At 41.6% G+C, this 22435-nt stretch overlaps 1 protein-coding gene across 3 annotated transcripts in view; it reads right to left on the reverse strand.

Annotated features, from left to right (window-relative positions):
• Window positions 1–22435, reverse strand: part of dennd1b (DENN/MADD domain containing 1B) — a 95986-nt gene that overhangs the window by 69433 nt on the left and 4118 nt on the right. For all 3 annotated transcript variants that reach the window (XM_028403579.1, XM_028403580.1, XM_028403581.1), the window contains exon 3: window positions 7431–7474. In XM_028403579.1, the coding sequence (XP_028259380.1) occupies window positions 7431–7474 (44 nt within the window). The remainder of the gene's footprint in view (window positions 1–7430; window positions 7475–22435) is intronic.

The raw sequence follows: 22435 nt of genomic DNA on the forward strand, positions 1-22435 counted from the left end.
CTTTAACATCGCCATGTGCTGATTGTTTTTGTTTGCCCTAATGCTTTCTATTGCTTCCATTTACTGTTAGGGAATTTTATTATAGGTTTATAGGACTACCGTTGACATTCAAGACACTAAAGGGGCACCCACTATGATACAATAAGATGCTCATGGAACCTGATGTAAGCACATTCACATGTGAGGCATTGGAAGGGAGACCATCCTGGGAAAACATATATGTACACATAAATGTACAGTTGTTATTCCACCGTTGAGGAACAGAGACTACGGAGTGGGCTTCAGCAGGCTGCTTATTTCATGGTTCGTAGCTTTAGGCTCAAAGTTATATCATCACCCACTCCTTCCACCAATTTGTGCAGTAAGCCTTAATTTGAAAAACTAATTTACCTGATGTTTTGTCTCCACTTATTCAGGATAATGTGGATGGTCCCAAATGTAATACACTGTACAGAAAACAAGATCACACTGTAGCACCATCTGTTGACATGTACTGAATAGAACTCTAATCCTCTAGATCAAAGGAAGGTCCACAGTGATTAGCCTTTAAAGTTTTATACAAATTCAATGAGTCCTTTACCAGTTATGGACTAGTCTAGCTCAGAGTTTCCATGTTGCCAAAGTGCAATTAGCTTAATGAGTGACATATACAGCTGTACATGTAGCTGAATCCACTACTGTTCACCTCTAGCTTGGGAAACTCAAGCAACCAACAGCTCTTTACTCCACTGCCAAAACACATCGCCGCTCTCTTTTCGCCAGTCACTGGCCAGTGTTGAAGAGAGATGCGAGCAACAGGGCGTAAAAATACTTCCCCTGCTCTCCTATTCCCTCTCTACCACCCTTCTTCTCCCAGGAAGCCAGCCCAGAGGTCAGTGCAATCAGGACCCATGAGCAACAAAGGGCCCTAGTTAGGGGTCCAGCTCAGAGCCCAAGCCAAAGGCCAGCTTAGTGGGGCGAGACTGTCCATTAGGCAGGACCCTGGAACACCCCAGGGATCTGAGGTGAAAAGGGTTAGAAGGAAGAATAAAAACAGTATCAACCCAGACACATACACACACATATTCTCAAAGACATACACAGATCATATGAGGCCTTGTTTGACACTGCTGTCAGGGTGCAGTGAAGGGGAAAGACAAGACTCTGTGACACACTGAGACATCACACACATACACAAACACACGCCGTGCACCTTTAGGTCTGTGTTTCTCCATACATGCAAGAAAAATTTCCATCAATTTTAACTCTGGTTTACAAATCTCGCACCCTGCAGTTACAGCATCATGTTACTGGCTACAGCAGCGACTAATGAGCCCACAAAATAATCAACTTTAATACTTTTCTGTCTCCTGTCTGTTTGGGGGATTGGTAGGAAATCTGGTTTTATCCTCGGCTGAAGCCTCTTGTCTGTTTTTTTTATTTATGTATTTGTAAACCATGAGGCCATGACATGCACACGTTATGCATCCTCTCTCTAATGAACTCACTGGCTCTGTACCAGATCTTTCCTTAAATTTTTTTCCCATTTTGCCATTCCAAATACCTTTTACCTTGTCTCAACCTCTCCTCTCCCCTACCACGCCAATTGCATGACTTCTTCACCTCTTCTCACTTTCCCCTTTCACATATTTTTGTATAAATCTCCTTTTAAATAAATCTCTCACCTACTTACAATTCCCCACCTTTTCTACCTGTTCTCCTATTAGAGCTGCTGCTCCATATTGCTTCCTCCTTTGGGTGCTATACAGGGTGTCAGCTGAGGGTCACATATCATTGTCTTCATGTTAGCATGTCTGGCCCCCTGCTACCAAGCCTCTGCACACCCACATGGAGTCCTCCACCACCACTCTCACCCACCATCCCCTGCTCCTGTCCTCAGGGTCAACACTCAGTTCTCTGAGGGCCGAGGCCACCAATCATGTCCACCAGCTCCTTGCCTTTACCTCAATCCCTCAGACCACAGCTACCCCACCAACCCGATCGACCTCCCTTCCCCACCACCCCCACCTAGGGCCAGTCCACAGAGCTGTGGCCACCAATCACAGCATGTCAGGCAGCCAGTCCTGATGGAGCATGGTGTCAGAGCAACACTCAGAGCTGCTGAGGATGAGGCCTCCAGAGACTGCCCGCCTCTCTTCTTCTTTTTTCTTTGTCTGTCCCTCCCCTACTTTTTCTCTGACACAGTGAGCTTCTGAGCAGAAATAGATACACAGGACTATATGAAGAGGAAATAAGTTGAGCTTAGCCTGAAGTCACAGCATTTTAAAAAACTTGACAGTGGTTAAAACTGAACAGCCTCAAAGAAACATCAGAATAACAAATTTATAAGAAAAAAAATCAACTCTTACAAACTAAAGGTAAAATAATTGGAACACCTTCAACTGTTACTATATTTGCTTTTTTTCCCATGTGTAATTTGCCAAAGGCAGATGACTTGACATTAAGTTAAGACACTGGATGCTGTGCAGTGTAGAGTGCTAAGAAAATATTTTTCCAATCTGCTGTAAATATCAGGTAGCAGCCCAGCTGAAACAAAGAGCAGGTGCTTTTTTCTGTTCTCTTGTTTTTTTTTTACTTTGTTTTCTTTAGCAAAATCCATTATGTGTATATCTTAAATATGGGATATGAGTTAACTTAGGAAATACATTATTGCATCTGCTCTCTTTACCACAGTGCTCATCAAAACGCACACATACAGCATAGAGGAATAGTTCATTGCTATATTTCTTCAAAGCATAAATCCTGGGATGCATTTAATATCACAAATTGATTATACATAAGAATATAAGTGTCCATATCAAAGCATAGAGATTTCCTTAGCATTGAATCTCACCTACTGTAGCCTTGGCATAAATGAAAAACAGCATGTTATGCGGTCAACTCCATGCAGCATGTAGCAGGAAGATCAAAGGTTCCCCATTACAGTAAAAAGTGTGGAATAGCCATGGAGAGTTAACATCAACTTAGGTTCATAGTTAAAGCCTTGCAGTAAAATCTATTCATAATTCAATATTTCCTTTATTTCTCACTTGATATTATGCCTCAACCACACTGCCAGGAAAAAAGAGAGTAGTTTTGTGTAAATTTGCAATTTCTCGCAACAGTGGCTTGTGAGAGGAAATATAAGATAAGGCATGTGGAAACAAAAAGGCTGATGAACCAGCAGAAGGGAGGAAAATACATACAAATGGGACAGAAAGGATGGAGGAATACTATATAAAAAAACTAAAGGGAGTGATGAGAAAGGGAGAAATGGTGGTGAAGACAGGACTGGAGACAGAGAGTGAAAAATTAGGAAAAGATTAGAAGTTGCACCAAGATTTTGAACCAGAATGATGAATGCTGTGAAAGCAAACAAAACATTATCTTTCTGTGTGTATGTCAGAGACTTCACTAAATGGGAAAGAAAAGAAAGATAGAGAGCAGAGTAGGGACCTGCAGGAAAAGGCACACTAGACAGGGAAAAAAGGGAGAAGAAGAGGTACAAGAAGAGCTACAGTTAGAGGATGGACTGTGCAGGACCAGTCATTTTAAACCATCCACCTATCCAGTTTCTTTGCCCACCTTTTCTATACTGGGTTGTTGATGTCTAATTATCTCTCAAAGTGCGATTGAGAAAGATTTAAAATTACAGCCATGCCAGTCAGTCTATCCCAGCTGTCAATAGGCTAGAGGTGGGGTACAACTGGGATTGGTCGCCAGTCAATTGCAGGGCTGTAATTTTAAATCTTTCTCAAAATGAAAGGTATCACACTTTAATGAAACATCAACATGTACAGCAACGGTATCCAACTTAATATCCTTAACTTGAAAATATCCTTAGAAGTTATCATAAAATAAGTCCGAATTATCCAAAGAGTAGTTCTTCAAAGATTAAGAAAACCTTTATTTGTCCCACAATTGGGCTAATTGAAGAACAAATTAGCAATGGCTTACTAACTTTATGAGGCTTGCAACCAGCCACGGCTCCTCAGGGGATTCCTTCCCAGTTTTTTTTTTAATTCAAGGTCTTAAATAAAGTTTTTGCTCAAGGAGATGATACTTTTTCTAAATAATTTAGGCAGACAATAACGAATACTGAACCGAATTACTAAATAAATAGAATGACAAACAAATAAACAGATAAAATAACTAAAAAAATGATAAATGGTCACATTGCAGCCTGCTTAAAAATAAAAATATCTCTTCTGCAAGTATTACTGGGTGGGGAAATATGGCACTTTGTAGATGGGTGTGTATGTGTGTGAGGAAACATGTTTAAATATTGTGGAGTTGCTGACAGTCTCTGTAAGTTTTCAAATAGCCCTCTGTTTGTGGAACTTGCTGAGTGTTTATCATATTATCCTCTGTTCTTTACAGAAAAGTGGGCCTTCCACACACACCACACTGCGGTTAGCTAGAATTAACTGGCAGAACCATGTGTATGTGTGTGTGCGTTCTCTCTGCTGTGTTTTTTCCACAACTTTGGGAAGAGATCTGAGAGGAAACGGACAGATTTCCATCTGTCTGCTTCATTTGAAAAAAAAGGCCCTTCTTACAATTCAAATATATGCTTTAGCCACCTCTCCCTTCCCCTCCCTCTCTCTTCCATCTTTCCATTTTTCTCTCTCTCTCTCTATCCAAGTGGCATCTGTGGATGACCAGGGCATCAAGAGTCTCAGGGGCTGAGAGGAATAGAAGGAGGAAAAAAGAGGAGAGGGGAGAGAGAAAGAGGGAGCAAGCGCCTCACTTCATATTTCCCTAGCACCACCCCAGTGTGCCAGCCAGCCTGCAGTCTGTTCTCCTTTGAGCTTTCTATTCTACCACTGAACAGAAAAAAATCAATTCATATTTCCATAATCCACACTCCTGTCTGTCTGCATGTCTTTGCCTCCCCCCCTCCATGCATCCCTCTCTCTCTCTCTCCTCTCTCTTCCCTTCTCCCCTGGGGTAGACTAACCCCTCCACCCCGATCCTACGGCCTACAAATGTCATTACGCTGAGCAACAATAACGGCCTAAACAAAAGGAGGCCTTGCTCTGAGCTCTGAGCCCCTCTGCAGAGACTGTTGGCTGCTGCTGCCATATGCTGGCCAGCTCGGGCCACAGAAAGAGACAGAGACTGTGGCTACAGAGGACTCCAGCCTTCAGTTCCACAAAGGAGGAAAGCAGCCTTAATCCTGGTAATGAGGCCTGTGAATACAGCCTTTATGTATATGGGCAAAAGGGCCAATCCCTCTGTACACAGCACGCTAACTAGCCATCTTAAGGGCCATCTTATCCACACAAACGATCTGGTCGACAACAGAATGAAAGAAAAGTGAGGTTGTGGGGGGCTAAAAAGGAGAGACATGTTGAAGAGGAAGGGTGAGGCCCATGTCAATACAAACAGTCTTCACTTTGTTTTTATTTTCTTTCTTGGATTCACCGTTTCTTTTTTCCTATACTTCCTCTTCCTACTGCTGTACGCCTGTACTTTCTTGCTCAAACTCCTGTTCCCTCACTCCCTTTACCTTTTACTCTGATAGCATGCTCTGGTTCTTGTGGGGCAGGCAGACATAGCCTGAAGCATCTTTCTACAAGTCCGTTTATTCCTCGATGTGGATCAGAGAGGCAGGAGAGCTGTTTAAATTCACTAGCTTAGCTGCCGTGTTGAAATGTAGCAGGCCTACACAAATTGTTGCCCTTCTACTGTCCAGTAATTTATTCCAGAACCTACTCCGTTTAATGAATAATTTTGGTTCCTAAACAATATACCGTATACAAAACAATACAGAAATTTAAGAATCACACCCTGAAAGTGCAGCAGAGAATAGGATTTGTCACACGCTGGAGTAAAACATTCCATCTCAAACTCACACAGAGACGTGCACCAGATTAATACACATATTATTAAAGGATATGTGATCGTTTTGATCAACTTAGATCTAAACTGTTGTACTTTGAAGGTGAAGCCAGAGACAGGAAACAAAGACCCCCTGCCGGGTCAGTGTATTTTTCTCCTGGTGAAGAGCAAGCCTTTTAAATATAAGCGTATTAAATCAAGTGTGCACATTGTCCCCTTGAGACAGCTGATAAAAATCTGTGACTGGCATAAAGGATAATTCAGGTTTAATTTGTAGTTTTTGGCTGTCATTTTTATCAGTTATGATACTCACTGAGTTAACTGTTCTCAAAAGGAATCAGAGGGGCAACAAACACAAGTATTCAAACAGTAAACTGGTTCAGCAACCCCCCTGGTTAGAAACCAGGTCTGTATAACTTGTACTTTTTTTATCTCCTGATACCAATTCAGCTCAGGGTTTCCACCAATACCAGGGCTATCTTCTTCCCAAATTACAAATCCTCACTCACTATTTGAATCTTTTTTAAATAAGGTAACATGAAGCCAGGGATTGCTTTGGCACTAAGAGCCGAGTTGGCAAAGCATCAATGAATGCAACTGAATGTAACACTGAATTTTAACAGAGGAACTGTATTTTATATGGATCACTCAGTTCCTTTTTATGAGGTCAGTTTGGGGGGTTGATAAAGAGTTACCATATAGGAACACAAAGACAAACCACTAAATATTATTCAAACTGTGCAGTCAACATCTATTGTGATATATAGATGGTTACATTTTTTTCATACTGTACAAAACAAAATATGGACTATAGTGGGTATCATGGGCAGATTTAGACTTTCAAACATAATCTGGCATGATATGAAACTCTTCGGCCTGTTTGCACCCTGTGATCATCTGACTGCTCCATCACATTATATTCCAGAATTCTGTGTTTCTGTCATGATGCGTGTCAGATTATTATAACTGATTAATGACAATAAAAACAAAAATTTGTAGGATGTTGAAATCATCCATTAAATCAGCCAGTTATACAGATTTGCATAGGCGATACTACACAGGGAAGACACATCCTATAACCCTGCATCGCTTACCTCTAAACTGATTTAGGAAGAAGTCGAATTGAAAACAAACAACAGTTTAAATGTAAAATAAAAGGGAGCAGACGAAGCAGGACAATGAGAGAGAGAGACAGAAAGAGAGAGAGAAAGAAAGAGGAAAATGTGGCGTGCATTCCTGTCACGGTTGCATGATAATTACTGATTCGTCAGTTATTGAAGACCTGCTCACTGCTTTTCATTACCAACAACAGACGTACAGTGAGACAGAGAAGAGGAGGAGGAGGAGGAGAGAGAGAGAGAGAGAGAGAGAGAAGGAGAGGAAGCACTGAGGAAGCACCTAAGGAGAGAGGTGGTGGTGGTAGTGATAGGTGTTGGGGGAGGTTACCACAGAATGGCAGGGTGAGTGAGGGCATTAGGAAAGGAAGGGAGATGGGAAAGGAGGAGGTGGTGGAGGTTGTCTGTAACAGTGAACGAGTGAAAGATTTGGGGAGGGAGAGAGAGGGAGAGAGAGAGAGATAGGAATGAAAAAGCAGAGTGTGTTCCAACCTGGTCTGTGTGGTCCTGAGGGAAGCTCCACAGCACGGTTGGATCTAGAGGTAATTGACAGACAGCATTAATCAGCGGGTGAGAAACACACCGTCTTCGCTAGCTGCCTCAGAACACATACATATTAATGAGAGGGGTGGGGGCAAGGGTGGCTGCTGTGAGTCTGTGCACGCACACACTCATACTCCCTTGCACACACACATGCACAGCGAAAGACAAGAGAGAAAGTGTCTTGGCTGTATCTGCTGTAAATATGCAAATCTATATTCTCAGTGTAGATATGATAGCTCATATTACACACCAAATCATGCAGTTTAAGAAAGTCGCAGTAACACATACTCTGGTTTATTTGCTTAATTATTCCTACATTGATACAAACCTAGCTATTCTGCTGAAAAGATGTCAATCTTAATAAAACGGTAAATACTATATCGGTTTTGTGATTCCTATTTTCAGTAAACAAAAAAATAAACATGAATCCTGACAGATTACCTTAGATGATTAATTGATTTTCATTTTTAAGGAAACTACTTCACTTCACTAAGTGTCAATACAGAAGCTAGATTCCGATTTTAGAAACCTGATTCTATTGCTAGTGTAAATAAAATGTATTGGTTCAGAGAAAATAAGACATCTTATAATCGTTTTGTAAAGCTGTGATTTTCATAGCATACAGGTAAGCATACATCGTATGTATTTCTCTTAAAGCTATTGCTTTAAGAGTCTCTCTTAGGCTTATGGCATGTGGCTGAAAAGAAGCAGTCACCCAGCCATAGTCTGAACACAGGGGTCTCTGGTAAACATGGCTTCCACAGCTCCAAGGTCAGACTGTGACCCTGGCAGAAACAGCGAGGGTTTGAAAAGACGAGCTCTCCCATGCCAAGTTCACTGTCATGGTTAAAAAAAAGCCTACAGGTTCATGAACACCCCCCACCTGCCAAAACAAGGCTGGTTGAGAAAAAGCGTGCCAAACCACGGCATAAAAGTAGATACAAGAGAAACAGTGAGTTCAACCTGAATTTAACAAAGTCTAACTATGTTTATCATCCTGTTCTAAGAGTACGGCCCTAAAATACTATCCAGATATCTATGGGCAAAAGGAAATGACCACTACTATAGTAAAGAACAGGTGCAGTAGCACAACATGTGAACAGTAGCTTCATGGCTAACACACCAGGCTATCTGTGAGAGGACAAACACAATGGACACACGGGTGACAGGGCGCAGCAGAATCCATGATGCCTTACATAATCCTGTTGGATAATTTCATGGGCCCCATTCTGAAAAGAGTGGCACAGGGGAAAAAAAGCACAGCAGAGCTCAAAGCTCTATACTCCAACTCTGACACCACCCCCTCCCTTCTTCCTACCCTGTGATCTGCAACAGTTAGGGCTATTTTATGCTTATTTACTGGGTGAGAGGATGGGAACTGCTGCTGAAAGGATGGCCACAACAGCCCATATAATGTCAACATTCATTTTCACAGTTGCGAGTGTCTGAATTCAGGATCAAGTTCAACATGCTGCAACACATTTGAGCTGATAAATGGACTTTATACAGCTCACCTGACAATAGACCACATACCTGCAATTTTTGCAATCTTTGGTTTACGTCTACTGTGTTACCTTTTATATAAATATGAATTAGTATTGCTTTATGCCATGTGTTCAAAGGGCATGAAGCTATTTATTTTATTTCTAATATGGCTAACAGGCTTAGTTGTAGTTGAACAACAGAAAAACAGCAAGACTAATGGAAGACAAACGTGCAATTAATCCTCTCAAAAGCTCTTATCAATTTTTGCAGGGGTTAAGTTGTAGGCTTGAGCTGAAACTTTAGTTTACTACACTGGATGCTCTGAAACATAAACCCTTGCCCCTCCACAATTAGACAAAAGCCACTGGATTCCTAGACTATGACCAAACAAACAGAGGATGACACAGAGCTACCCAGAGCAGGCAAAGCAGGAAACTTTGAGCCACAACAACCCATCGGCTCCTTTTGTGCACAGGACGTGACAATTTCTGAGTATCTTATTTGTAGTTTTATTCTATCACAGCATTTTACTGATAATTATTTTTTTCTTTTGGTTCCTTTCCTCTCACTTCACCCACCAATTTCTGCCTCATGTCCAGTCCTTCTTTCCACAGCCATTTTCCTCCAGCCCTACCCTTCACCTTTCAGTCCTCCACCCTTCTTACCCTTCTCTATTTTTCTCACTTTCTTGCGTTTGCATACCCCTCCCTTTGGACGTGCTGGGCGTGTGGTGGACGCAAGAGGGGGCCTGAAGGGGGTTAAGGCTGAAAGTTGAAGGTTACAGAGGTGAAGAGGACCCCTGCTGATCCGCCAGGGGACACAAATGTCACCATGACAGATCCTGCACCGGTTAATCCATGTACCCCCCACCCCCCTCCCTCTAACACACACACACAGAATATAAACTCCAGACATTTCATTTGGAAAATTACAATGATGCCAAAAAAATTCTTATTTTACATTTTAACTGAAGTTGATCTGCAAGCTAAGCATGTCCAGGGTCACTCTGTCCCTAACATCTCAGGACTTTTTGGGGGGGTTCCCATTTTCAAAACACAGGCTGTGGGTTGTACACATGCCTTGTATAACTGTTTTGCCTTGTTCACAAGGTCATAAAACATTTTCTGCATGCAGCAGACAATGGTCGCTGTCAGCTGCAATAAAATAAATGACAAAACTGGAGACACAGGGGTTCTGGAGGACAAGAGCAATGGTATATGCAGACATGTGCACATACATTCACACACACCAATGCAACTAAAAATGCACAGGCTTTTTTTCTGCCACATCATTATCTATGGCTTCCTTAAAACTACCTTCACTTAATGCAAGCCTTCTTCCATAGTATATTGGTTTATTAGACATGCTTATTCCCATTTCCATCAAAGCTAAAGCTGCCAAAAATTCAATGTGTTTACTGCATTTCCTAAAGTTGACAAAATCTATAAAGAGCTGTGGCAAGCAGCATAAAAAACAGTCTATTTTCTGTGACACCAGTGGCAGCTAGAGTGACAAGGTGAAAACAACCTATAGCATATTTCACCTTGTGGAGCGTAAACAGATCCAGTGGGTGAGAATTGAATTGAAATCACCTATCGAGAGTTAAGATTCCTCCATTTACACCCAAGAAAATAGAAGTGGGTACATGTGACAACAAGCTCAAGGAGTGACCAGTGGCCCCTGTGTAAATGTGTACAGTATGAGTAGATGCATGTTTACAGACAGAGAGCAAGCTCAGGAGTGAATATTTACAATACAGTAGCTTGTCCATTGATCCCTGAGGGCTTCAAGCGTGGCTGACCTCCAACAGTCACAATGGAGGAACATGCAGGCAGCCCCTGAGCCGTGACACAGAAGAGTGTCAGAGAAAGGGGGGTTGATATACTCGAAAATCAATGTTTGCGCCATTTTTTGTACACCTGTTTTTTAAAGTCAGTGGAAAGCGAGGGGAATAAGTGATGGCTGTTGGGAACAGACAATGGGAGGAGGAAGAATGAGGTAACAGGACATACATGGTTTACCTAAGAGGGGGAGGAAGAACTAAGCCTCTGTCTGCTTATAATGCTCCTCTCTTATCCATCAGGTGCATCATCAAACGACTAGGGATTAAACAGAATAATCTAAGAACATATGCACTGAAACATGAGAGAAACAACAAATAAGCCTACTGCTTTATCTGGCTTTTTTTTAATTCTCTATGTAAATCTACTGGCGCATCCAAGTAGGCTAAAAATGAAAATGCTGGCATGTTCATCTTGGCATACATCTATGCTTCTTGGGATTTTCAAGTAGGCTAAAAAGAAGCTGTTGGCAGAATATGTCATTCCTAATACTGCTAGCTGGAAGAAAAAGTTGGCACGTAACGCTAATGTGTCAGAAACCTCACACTGCCCAGTGCAGCACAGCAAGTTATACAACTTTAAGTCATTTTGTCTTAAAACTTAAAAAAGTAAAAGCCAACTTGCTTTGAATGACACTATAAAAATAGCCTTTTCAAACTACAGGAAAAAAGCATATGATGAACATGAAATACGCCCACAGTGCAGAGGGATGTATGTGTGCAGTGTTTCTATAGGATCACCTTAGCAGTTCGATAATGGTGGCCTGAATGCATGGTTCTGGCTTTAAAACTGAGAGACTTCAGTAAAACACAAAAAGGCCTAACCCTAAATCCAGAGTGAATACACATTTAGATGAAAGCCTCTAGTTTATAATTCTCTATACTACGTGAATCAAACACAGACTTAGAGCCCTCATGGCCATCCAGTGTTCCACAGGCATAAAAAATGCACTTTTTTCACCTTAGTCCATGAACAACTGAATGTGTGTTGTGAGTGAATAGGGGGCCTGTTTGTTAAGAGAGGCCGAATCCCATATGGTGAACAGCAGCTCCTCTGGTGAGAAGAGAGGCTGTGAAAGCCACCGGCAGCCCCTCTCCTCCATCCGTGTTCCAGAGATGAAGGGATGTAGCGCCTGCCTCTCCTTGTTCCTCTTTTCTCCCACTCCCTTTGCCTCCTCTCCTCCCTCTTTCTTGGCCAGGGGTTAAACTGCTGCACTCTAACCTCCTTGGCAATGATTTCATTCACTCCGTTTCTCTTGCTCACTCTCATCTCAGAGAGAGATTTATTTCACAGTATGTAGTGGATTAGGCCCCCCTCATATGCCCCTGGACAAAAGCATTGTTTTAGCACTAGTCCGTTCGCTGTAACTGGAGGAAGCTACCGCTATTAAGAGTCCACAATACGGCCTTTGTGGACACAGGGCAAGCAGGACCCTGCCTCACAGGCCGTCTAGACTTTGAGCCCGGGCCGATTGGAGAAACAGGGGGAGAAAATCCCATCAGGCAGTGGAGTGAAAGTTAACTAAGGTAACCTGCTGTGAACCTGATGAAGATGTCAAGCCAACATATGGCAAAAAATGTCTATTGTCAGAACAAGGAGCTTTCTTCCCTCTGAGGGAGGGTATGGTAGAGGAGGAGGAGACGAGTGATGGCTAAAGAAAAGTAGGGGGGGGGGGTTGCACAACCTAAAGGAAGAAATAACTGCAGTGGTCATCGTTTTACTTCTGGATCAGTAGTCTTATTCTGGCCGGGAGGAGGCCCAACCCCTCCACTCACAATTAAAGGAGTAAGCAGATTAACTGCATCTTTCAAAGGCCAGCAGAAAGAAAACACACTCTCACAGATGTTTAAAACATTTTTTTTTCTTCCTTTTGCCCATCAAGTCTCACACTGCACACTGCAAATGGCATTACATTTCATGCCGATTTAGTGAGAAGAGATTTGGAGAAAAGAGAAACTTCTTTAACTATGATATGGTTCTTAAGTTTACTATTATTGATTGGTCACACTATGTTGCTACAAATGAGAATAGTGAACTGAGAGAAGCAGTGAAAGCCTGAGGTAACTCATACAACTTCCTAATGTTTGATCTTTAACTAGTTACATTATATAATACATTAAAGCCTATATAATTTCTTAAACCAAACACAATCAAATGCATCACTACATTGATCTAAATAAGATCTATAAATAGGTCTAGGTTTTCTCAAGGAGTGCTAAAATGTAATTCCAATGCTTGAAAATTTGAATAAACAAAACAACCTCTAAGGTAGAGCCCGCTTTACCAGCCAAAAACCCAACTGGCAAGCTTCACATGCGAGAGATGTTGGCCTGGGGGATTTCTAAGCCATTTCTACAGCTACATCTGAAGAAGATAAACAACAGTCTCAGCTGGAAGGAGAAGAAAGAAAGAGCTGCATGGAGATGATGTGACCCTATTAATGCCACATTAGTTGTTTCGTCTTTCCAGCTATGTGAGAAAAATGCTTCAGTGGGATGAGCTGAAAGAGAAGAGAGGCGGGGGGAGGTGGAGAGACAGAAAGAGAGAAGTGAAAGTGATACTGTCTCCAGGCTAGTTGGGATGCAACCCAATTTCACAGCTTCACGAATGAGTGGCACAGCATATGGATGCAACCTTTGTGACAGCCTCTGTGTATCACCACATATCAGCGTTGATATTCCCAGTCAGATTCCATACTGGTCCAACATTATGTCAAACACCAGCTCCGCATGACTGCATCTTCAGCACAACACACACACAGCATTGTTTGTGAGGAGGAGGAGGGTGTTAGCTTCCTTAGCTAAAAAAAAAAACAAGCAAACCTTTTATCTCCCAAGACAGTCTTCTATAACTTTCTGCTCACTGTATTAGGCTCAGTTGCTGCAAAATAATAACATCAAGTGCATTAAGAAGTTAATTTGGCCTAAAATCTCAGATATAACCTGAAAACCAAGATATGACCTAGATTTTTTATTTCCAAATACATACAGACTTTTGACTGCAGAAGCACAAGTTACCTGAGATGGCTCCATTACTGGTTGCTAGCTGGCTGACTGAAAAAACAGCAGATCACTCATTTTTCTCCATATGGTCCACTCATCTGCCTTAGTCAAAAAACAACATCTATAAAAGCACAGTAAATTAATACCTCTATTATTAAACTAATATGCATAAAGACAACCACAGTCTGTACCAATAGCATAATATATGGATAAAAATGGTGAACTACCATGTTTCCACTACCAGTTGAAAATCATGAAAGCACCAACAGGGTACCTAAACAATAAAACCAACCAGAAACCAACTCCATGACTATGATACATCAGATAATTCTTTCCAAATGTCAACTTCAACATCACCTCAGAGAGTTGAATGGAGACCTATGAAATTCCAGGCTGAGATGGCAAATAACTGTAACTATAACAGATGGAGCAGACATGTTATATAGCATCTTGGGACTTGGTGCTGTCCCACTGTAGTCTGATAAGTGACAATTTGTAAAGTTTAGTAAACTGGTGATCAGGTCATTGTCAGACTGTTACAGATGGTTAGGGGAGAGTTCCTTTTCTTGTCTCTGAGGTGGTGGTTATAGCATCAGAGAAAACACTGTGTGTAGCACAGCAGCTCCTTGAGGTTTGGAGGGGATCGATCTCAGTTAATGTCATATGGCACAGCACCCAGAGGCAGCTGCGTGGTGCTGATGACAGTGTAAAGCCTTGCCTTTGGCGGCTACATGCTCGGTGCTGCTGAGCTGTGATTTGAAGTTCACATGCAAAGGCTGACAGACAGACAGCTCTCAGTCAGGGAGTCAGACAGTCAGACAGTCAGTCAGTCAGCCAGCCAATCTTTCCACAGGGATGACAATATATCTGTATCAGTTAAAAGCATACAATAGCGCCTAATCTCAAACACATATACAGGGGTCTCAATGCTCTGCAGGACTGATGGAGGAAATACTGACAGCAAAACACTGAGCAAACTCTATCCAACCAGCCACACACTGACACACACACAGCTCCAAAATGTAATTGGCTACAGCAGAAGGAGCACAATTTTGGAAAAACATAACTTCTACAGAATACCTGTGTTGGCTGTTTGGGGAAAAAAATGCAGGTGAGTGCAGAAAATTTAAACCAGACTTCAAAACCCCCATTATCCTATTACACCAATTTTACCACCGTATCCATGAATGCTCCATCATCTTAGCTGCAATAAATCAGCATTAATCCACATTTATTATTTTATCTGAACCTGTGAACAAACATGCGCATGTTTAACCATATCAGTGTGCCTTTTGGTAACAACACTCTATTCCTGCTATTTAATATTTCATAAAATAAAAAAAAAACAACACAAGTGATTTATCAAATATGTTGTATTTAAGTTTATTCTCTAAACTTAACAACAGAGAGGTTTTGAATTTTTATTTATATTCTGGCACTGGTAATTTTGCTGTGGCTCTGGATTAAGTTTGTTTGGAGGGGGACAAAAATTCCTCTATGCAGGAAAAACCCTGGCAGGTAGTAGTTTGTGTGAAGAGCCAAAGAGGAGGAATTCCCTGTAGCACTCTGTCAACAAGCGAGCTTGTCATTATTGTCAAGTAAATATCTAGAACAAAACTGTTGTAATCTTTTGTAAGCCACCGAGACGTAGATATTCACTAACCTCCAAAATCCTCATGTCTCATGTAGCCAGAGGATATCTGGATAACAGATATGTTATCCTCTGGCTACAATGAACGCTCTGAAACATTGGACAATGACCCCAAAGGCTATGAGGCATCAGATGATAGCCGAAGGGGCCCAAGACTGATCTATTTTGACTTTTCGCACAACACAGGTTTAACCCACATCATTATGTCAGTTTGAATGGAGTTTTGGAGACACTTCTAGTACCCATCTCAACCCTGTAATGGACAGAAAGACTTGAGCGGTTGAGGTGACAGACGCCTAAATGTGTGTGTATGTGTCGATATGAAAACAAAGGCCTTGTGGGTGAATTACATGATTTGCAGTGATAAATGGTCCCAGACACTCACAAAAGCATCAAGAATGACCTATATAGTCTGTCCTGAAAAAATAGGCCAGACCCCAAATTAAGGGCCAGTATGGCCACTACACACACGTAAACGCCATCATCTTCACAGTAATTGTGTGGTGTTAGGCAACATAGGAGCAGCCTTGAGTGAAGAGACGTAGCCTAAGGGCATAGCTGTTGACATGTAAATAGGGAGGATAGAAGCTGAAATGACAGCACAGACAGTAGGCCCGTACCAGTAGCGGCTGCTTGACTCGGCTTTGGCCTTGGCCACGAAAAATTAAGGTCTAAGGGACAACGGTCTAGATGTCAGGATACCAGTACTCATATCGTGTCAATAAGTAGGCTGATTTCCTTAATTGCCGAGGAAAACACATTTCTGTCTTTTACATCATTCATCTTTTCTATCACTTTACATCAGTCTATCTGGCAGCAATCCAGGGAAGACAAAACACAACCTGGAACTACATCCTTGCCCTGCTTCAGAGAATGATAAAGAGGAAGAAGAAAATAAATATTTTTATACACAACATACATAAATGTATTTTGTTGTTGGGCAATTTCAAAATATGGCATTTTGTTTAATATATCTTGTAACCTGGATGAAAGACTCTAGTTTTGACTTGATCACTCCCGCTGCGCACTACATCAGGAATGGACTAGCTGATGCAGTCATAAAAACTGAGTCAACCACAAATCCTGTTAAAATCCTCTCATCACAGAATATGCTCTACATGACAGCCACAAAAGTCAACATATTTTTGAGCACAGATTTTTTTATGAAATCCAATTTGCCTGACTAGCACAGATTAGCATCACCAAAGCTACATTAAAGCAGGGGCTGTGCTAATCCTGTTCATTTGTGGGCTAAACTAGGCCACACTGGTATTACATGCATAAGAACCAGCCAATCATTGTTCTTTGACTGAGAATAATTGGTTTTTGTGTGTCGGTGGGAGTGCAACTGTGTGTGTGTGTTTGGTTGCACATGCTTGTGCCATCTGCTGTGCTACACATATACAGTACACCCCTGGCCATCAGTTGTCAAACTCTGGAATTAAGGAGAGCTTAGCATTAAAATACTAGGAGGTTTGGTCTAACCTTTGTGTGTTTTGTTTTTACATTCATTTCCCACAGATTTTTGGAGTGCTCAGTGGTCATAAGAGAAAAAAAAAATCATCTGCCAGTGGCACATAAAGATGCACAGCACTCACAACAAAAACACATTGCATTGAGGTTGCAAGTGACGGTAATGTGATGAAACTCCTCTGCATTCATCAAAATGATCTCATTTTAAATTATTGATTGGGTCCCTACTTTTCCCCACTTTTCTGCTGTGGAAAGGGGGGGAAGTCTAAAAATAGACTGTGAGTGTGCCTAGAAGTCTTTCCATGTTCTCCCCAGTCTGGCAGCATTAGTGAATTCAGATGAGCCTCCTGCAGCTCACACAGCTTCTGTGTCTGTATCTCATGCACAGCCATACATGCACAACACCCACCATGTGTTTTAATATGTACCTGCTATCACATAGTTTGTTTGCCCCTGGAGTTTCAGTGCTGCACCAGCAAATGGCAAAAAAACCCCACAGGATTTCACCTGTCTGTTTATAGACCTCTGCCATCAGCATATCCCCCCACCCACCCGTATCATTTTAGCCCACTTCTTGATGCTTTGGCCAACAGCAAAGGATTACAACTGCAGTTATGATGATGTATGCAGGTATAAACTGCACATGTGTCAAAGTGTAGTGAGGCCACATGGCAGCACCTGAGAAGTGCTCTCTTCTCTTTTCATATCCCTGTAGGGTCTGTCTGTCCCTGTCATAAGAAGTGATAATCAAAAAGTGTGACAGAAGGATCATGCCTTGTTTGAGATGGTGTGATCACAAAGAAAAACTTGATATCCAAGTGGAAGAACAGGAGGAGAATGAAGACCTGAGTAAAACAAGTATGTGTGGAATAAGCAGCAGTATCTGGACAGGCTGAATGAGCAGAGAATACCAACAATGTGCATTCTACCCTGCTGCCAGACCAACAAAATCAGGTTAACAAGGGCAGGCAATGCAAAAATGTCCCTGCATTAAAACTGGAGGAAATAAAATAAATATTTGTCGAATGATCACTGCCAAATACATATACTCCCCAAACTATCTATTCTAGACTAGTCTACATTGGCAAATAATGAGTGCACTGGATGTAGGAAACAATTCACAGAACATGCATCTTGCACAGGACCACACTAAAAGTGCTTTTCTGAAGCACAACAGCCCACAGAGAATTCTGAGGGCCACACTGGCTACCATCTCTTCGGAATAGGAAAAGAGCTGGAATTAGACCGAGTCAGCAGAAGGCAACTGCAGAGCAACTGAATGGATGAGTGAGTGAGAAGCTATGTGGTGGGGGAGGAGCTCACAATCGCACTTGCTGCTCGTTGAGGACAGTAACTGCAGAATGACATGCTTTTACGTCAGTCTCCAAAGTCACAAAGTCCCTAGATTTGTTACTAGTCGCTTTAAAAAAAAAATTGGAGAGTGACCTGTCTCTGTGCCATTGGGAAACAATGCCTCCCTGCTTTACTTGATGCACACGTCCTGAACTGAACAAACCACACAACCGTAAACACATGTGTGACATGTGTACTACATGCCTATTCATTAGAATTCTGCAGAAGAGTATTTGTAAACCATAGGCTGTAAATAACGATGAGCAAACCCTTGGTGATGTCACCTGTAGGTTTTCTGGAGAGTGGTTGTGAAGCTCTTTGTGGAAATTTTAAATCAGCATGTTGGCTGTTCCTGTAGCCGTCCTGCACTGCTAATACAAATATTGGCAAGGAAAATAGAGCCAAGGTGGAGATAAGTTTTTTGAGCAGCTATCAAGCAGGCTGCACCCACCAGTCATTCATCCTTAAAATTATACAACTTAAAGCCTTAATGTAATCTCCCAGTTATCATAAAATGTAAAAATGAGCTGTACAGTGCTGTAAACATGTTTATTTTGAATGTAAAGTCATTTTAACTGACTTCTTTTAGAGCAGAGTAGAAGTTGAGTTTTGCCACTTTTATTTTGACCTTTCATTCAGGTTGACACTTGTTGTGAAATTCTTTTGGTGCACATCCAAATGAGGCTAAAACTAAATACCCCTTAGCAGTAGAGCTAACGTTAGCAGCTGCACCCAGCAGTCAGCAAGTCTATAGCTTAACATTTTTACTTGCACAGACGTTGGCAAATACACCAGAAATGTCTTACCAACATGCCAGTTAGTATACATTCAAACAGTGAGGCTTTAACCTGAGTATAGAATGTAAGGTGGGTTATGCTTTTGGTGATATTTTACAGAATGACAGCAACAACAACAGCAATACAGCACTGACTGTCGCATACTGGTTTCAATTCAAATGTGGAAGTATCCAAACACACACTGAGAACAGTGTTCCTAAAGTACAAGGCATTAATACAAACACTGAAGTCCGATTATCCATTGACCATCACCCTGAATACAGACAGAATGTGGATCAAACCTGATGCTATATTCACTCTGACACAGAGTGGGAGGGGACTTCTCAAAGTTCACTCATACTGCGCTTTATTACCATACCACAGCAGGGAAGTTAAGAGACTTCCTCATTTCTGTTGAGAATAAAAACAGACACAAGATAACAAAGACTTGGATGATATCTGATTCTGTGTAAAAGAGCCAATTTAGCAAAGTCATATGGGTGAGACAAAAGAGAGAGGCAGAAGGGTTGTGAGATAAACAAAGTGTGAGACCCTGGGGTCCTCTCAGGAGTGTGAGTGGAGGAGTGTGGCCTCTCTAATGACCAATCAACACCCTCTTTGCTGCCATGGCATCTGTTAGTACTCCAATGGCCTCCCGTCTGAGTGTGAGCCCACCATGAACTCAACACGCAGTTGGTATCCAATCAGACTTCAGAACTGGCAATGCTTGGGTCAAGGAGCAATTCTGACATTTTGCAGAATGTCAATGTTCAACCTTTTCTAAAAGTTCTACTACACAGGAGTTTTGCTCTACGAATGTGAAGGGTGGAAATGGGAAGGGGTGAAAGCCGAAGGGAAAAAAAAAAGTGAATATCACATTGCTGTTTGAAGGAGCTACAGCAGAGAAGGAAGCAGATTGATAACTAACTAGCGAATAGTAGGTGACACCGTGAGACCTCCAGGTCTCTGTGAAAATGTTCTTAGGATACAGAACAAAAGTAACTTTTCATAATTGGATAAAGTAAAGCTATAAGGCCACACAAATCAAAGGGTGGAATATGTCTCCTCTGTACTTTTGCTTTCTGTTTTTTTTCTTTACATAAAGCATACTTTAACAGCAGCTTACTTTCATACAAGCTGTGTTGAACCTGTCACAAAAAAGACATACTCAAAGGCATACAAATGACAGGCACAAACATGAGATAGAAACAAGATAACAAAAAGTTGTTTCATCCATCCACAAAAGGATATCATAAAGTCTGCCTATGGTAGGGCTTTAAAAACATTCACATTCATTCAAATAGTCTTTCAGACAAAATAATCTGTTATATTCCCTTATTTATATAGGAGGAACACTGAAAAAGTAAGTCAATAAGAGGAAACAGTGATGTTAGGGAAACTGGAGAGAGAGGAACCAAGGCCTAAAGTGTGTAAAACAGAGAGATATCAGCTCACCAAGCTGCCATCATTTAGGTTTTTTCTAAAACAGTAAATCGTTCCCCTAATTGCAGCATGAATGTTGCTGTAAAATTGATATGCTGATCTATTAAGTTTATTGCTTTGTTAGTGGGAACAATCTGGCTGGAGGGAGCGGGCGAGGACAGGTAGCATCTGTCCCCACCTACTGCCTTGGCAGCATTAGCGTCATCTGCTAGCTTTGGCAGCATCTTGGAAGCACATCAATATGGCTTTATGTAGCCAGGGCCGCTAGTAGCTAGCATGCCAGTCACGCTCTCAGGCAACGCTTGCTCACAGCCTGAGCGTCCACAGAGCACTGAGCCAACACAGCTAAGCGGAACTGAGCTCGGGCTGAACAGGGAGGCCAGGTCTCCATGGACCTCTGTGAGGAAAAAGGGCCAGTGTCTGTCATCTATCCACACATCCACAGTTAGAAGTGTGAGGCCAAGTCCAGATATGAACACTGCCATCATTGTAGCTGCAAGCTTTATTTTCTTGTTTTTATTTTCCTCCAGCAACACTTCTGTTGTGGAATGCTGCTGCTCTTAGATTTACTGGAAGATACAAGGAGACTTGCCTTGATGATGTTATTTTTCTACAATTTTAGAGAGATAGAGTCAAACCTACCCATGGGAGTAATACTTAGGAGCATGTAAACAGAACACTCTCAAGAGTTAATTTTTCTAAATGACATGCGTTAAACTCCACATTTACAGTTTAACAGTATGCTCTTTAACTATAGCAAGACATTTACTGAGCTAGATGCCTGTGTCAAGCTCTAAGGCATGCATCAGCTGCAAAGGTCATTTATCAATAGCAACAAAGCCCACATTATTCAAAGTGACAGACCTGCAGTGTCAGCCTAACAACACAGATCCTTATGTCTGCTGTTTATGAGTATTTTAACAGAATGTAGTGAAAGTGCTGTCTTTGAGGATGGTGATGCAAAATTTGGGCAACCTCCCAGAGGTCTATGAAAAGACCATAAAAACACAAAATGACATGTTGAAGACATGACGTTTCATTTCAGGACAAATTGAGTCTTTCCTATCTTAGGTAAGTAGATAGAGTCTTAATAGACAGTTAGTTCTAGCTGAAATCCACTTTTTTTATTTTAATTACTTCACTAATTGATTAATTACTCAGATTATAATTAACAACTTCATACAGCACAGGTACAGCACAGGTAAATCTATCAAACTGATAAATATTAAGCTGTCAACTAAAATGTTTTCTGTGTCTTCATAATGACTAAGGAAATCTATTCTGAGATCTGGTGGTTTTAAAAGTCACTGAAACAACTTCATAAAACACAGGCTTCTTGCTGTCCTGTCTGTAAACCTGTGGGTGTTGTCTGCATGCATAGTGCTGACTATAGAAGGTGTGAAAACCAATTAACACAGGAAGCTAGGGGACAAGGCATACTACTGACCATCTATAAGGTCTAAGGTAACTTTGTGATGACATGCTTTTACGTGAGTCTCCAAAGTCACAAAGTCCCTAGATTTGTTGCTAGTCGCTTTAAAAAAAAATTGGAGAGTGACCTGTCTCTGTGCCATTGGGAAACAATGCCTCCCTGCTTTACTTGATGCACAGGTCCTGAACTGAACAAACCACACAACCGTAAACACATGTGTGACATGTGTACCACATGCCTATTCATTAGAATTCTGCAGAAGAGTATTTGTAAACCATAGGCTGTAAATAACGATGAGCAAACCCTTGGTGATGTCACCTGTAGGTTTTCTGGAGAGTGGTTGTGAAGCTCTTTGTGGAAATTTTAAATCAGCATGTTGGCTGTTCCTGTAGCCGTCCTGCACTGCTAATACAAATATTGGCAAAGAAAATAGAGCCAAGGTGGAGATAAGTTTTTTGAGCAGCTATCAAGCAGGCTGCACCCACCAGTCATTCATCC

The sequence above is a fragment of the Parambassis ranga genome, chromosome 4 (assembly GCF_900634625.1).
Source record: "Parambassis ranga chromosome 4, fParRan2.1, whole genome shotgun sequence".
Classification (NCBI taxonomy): Eukaryota; Metazoa; Chordata; class Actinopteri; family Ambassidae; genus Parambassis; species Parambassis ranga.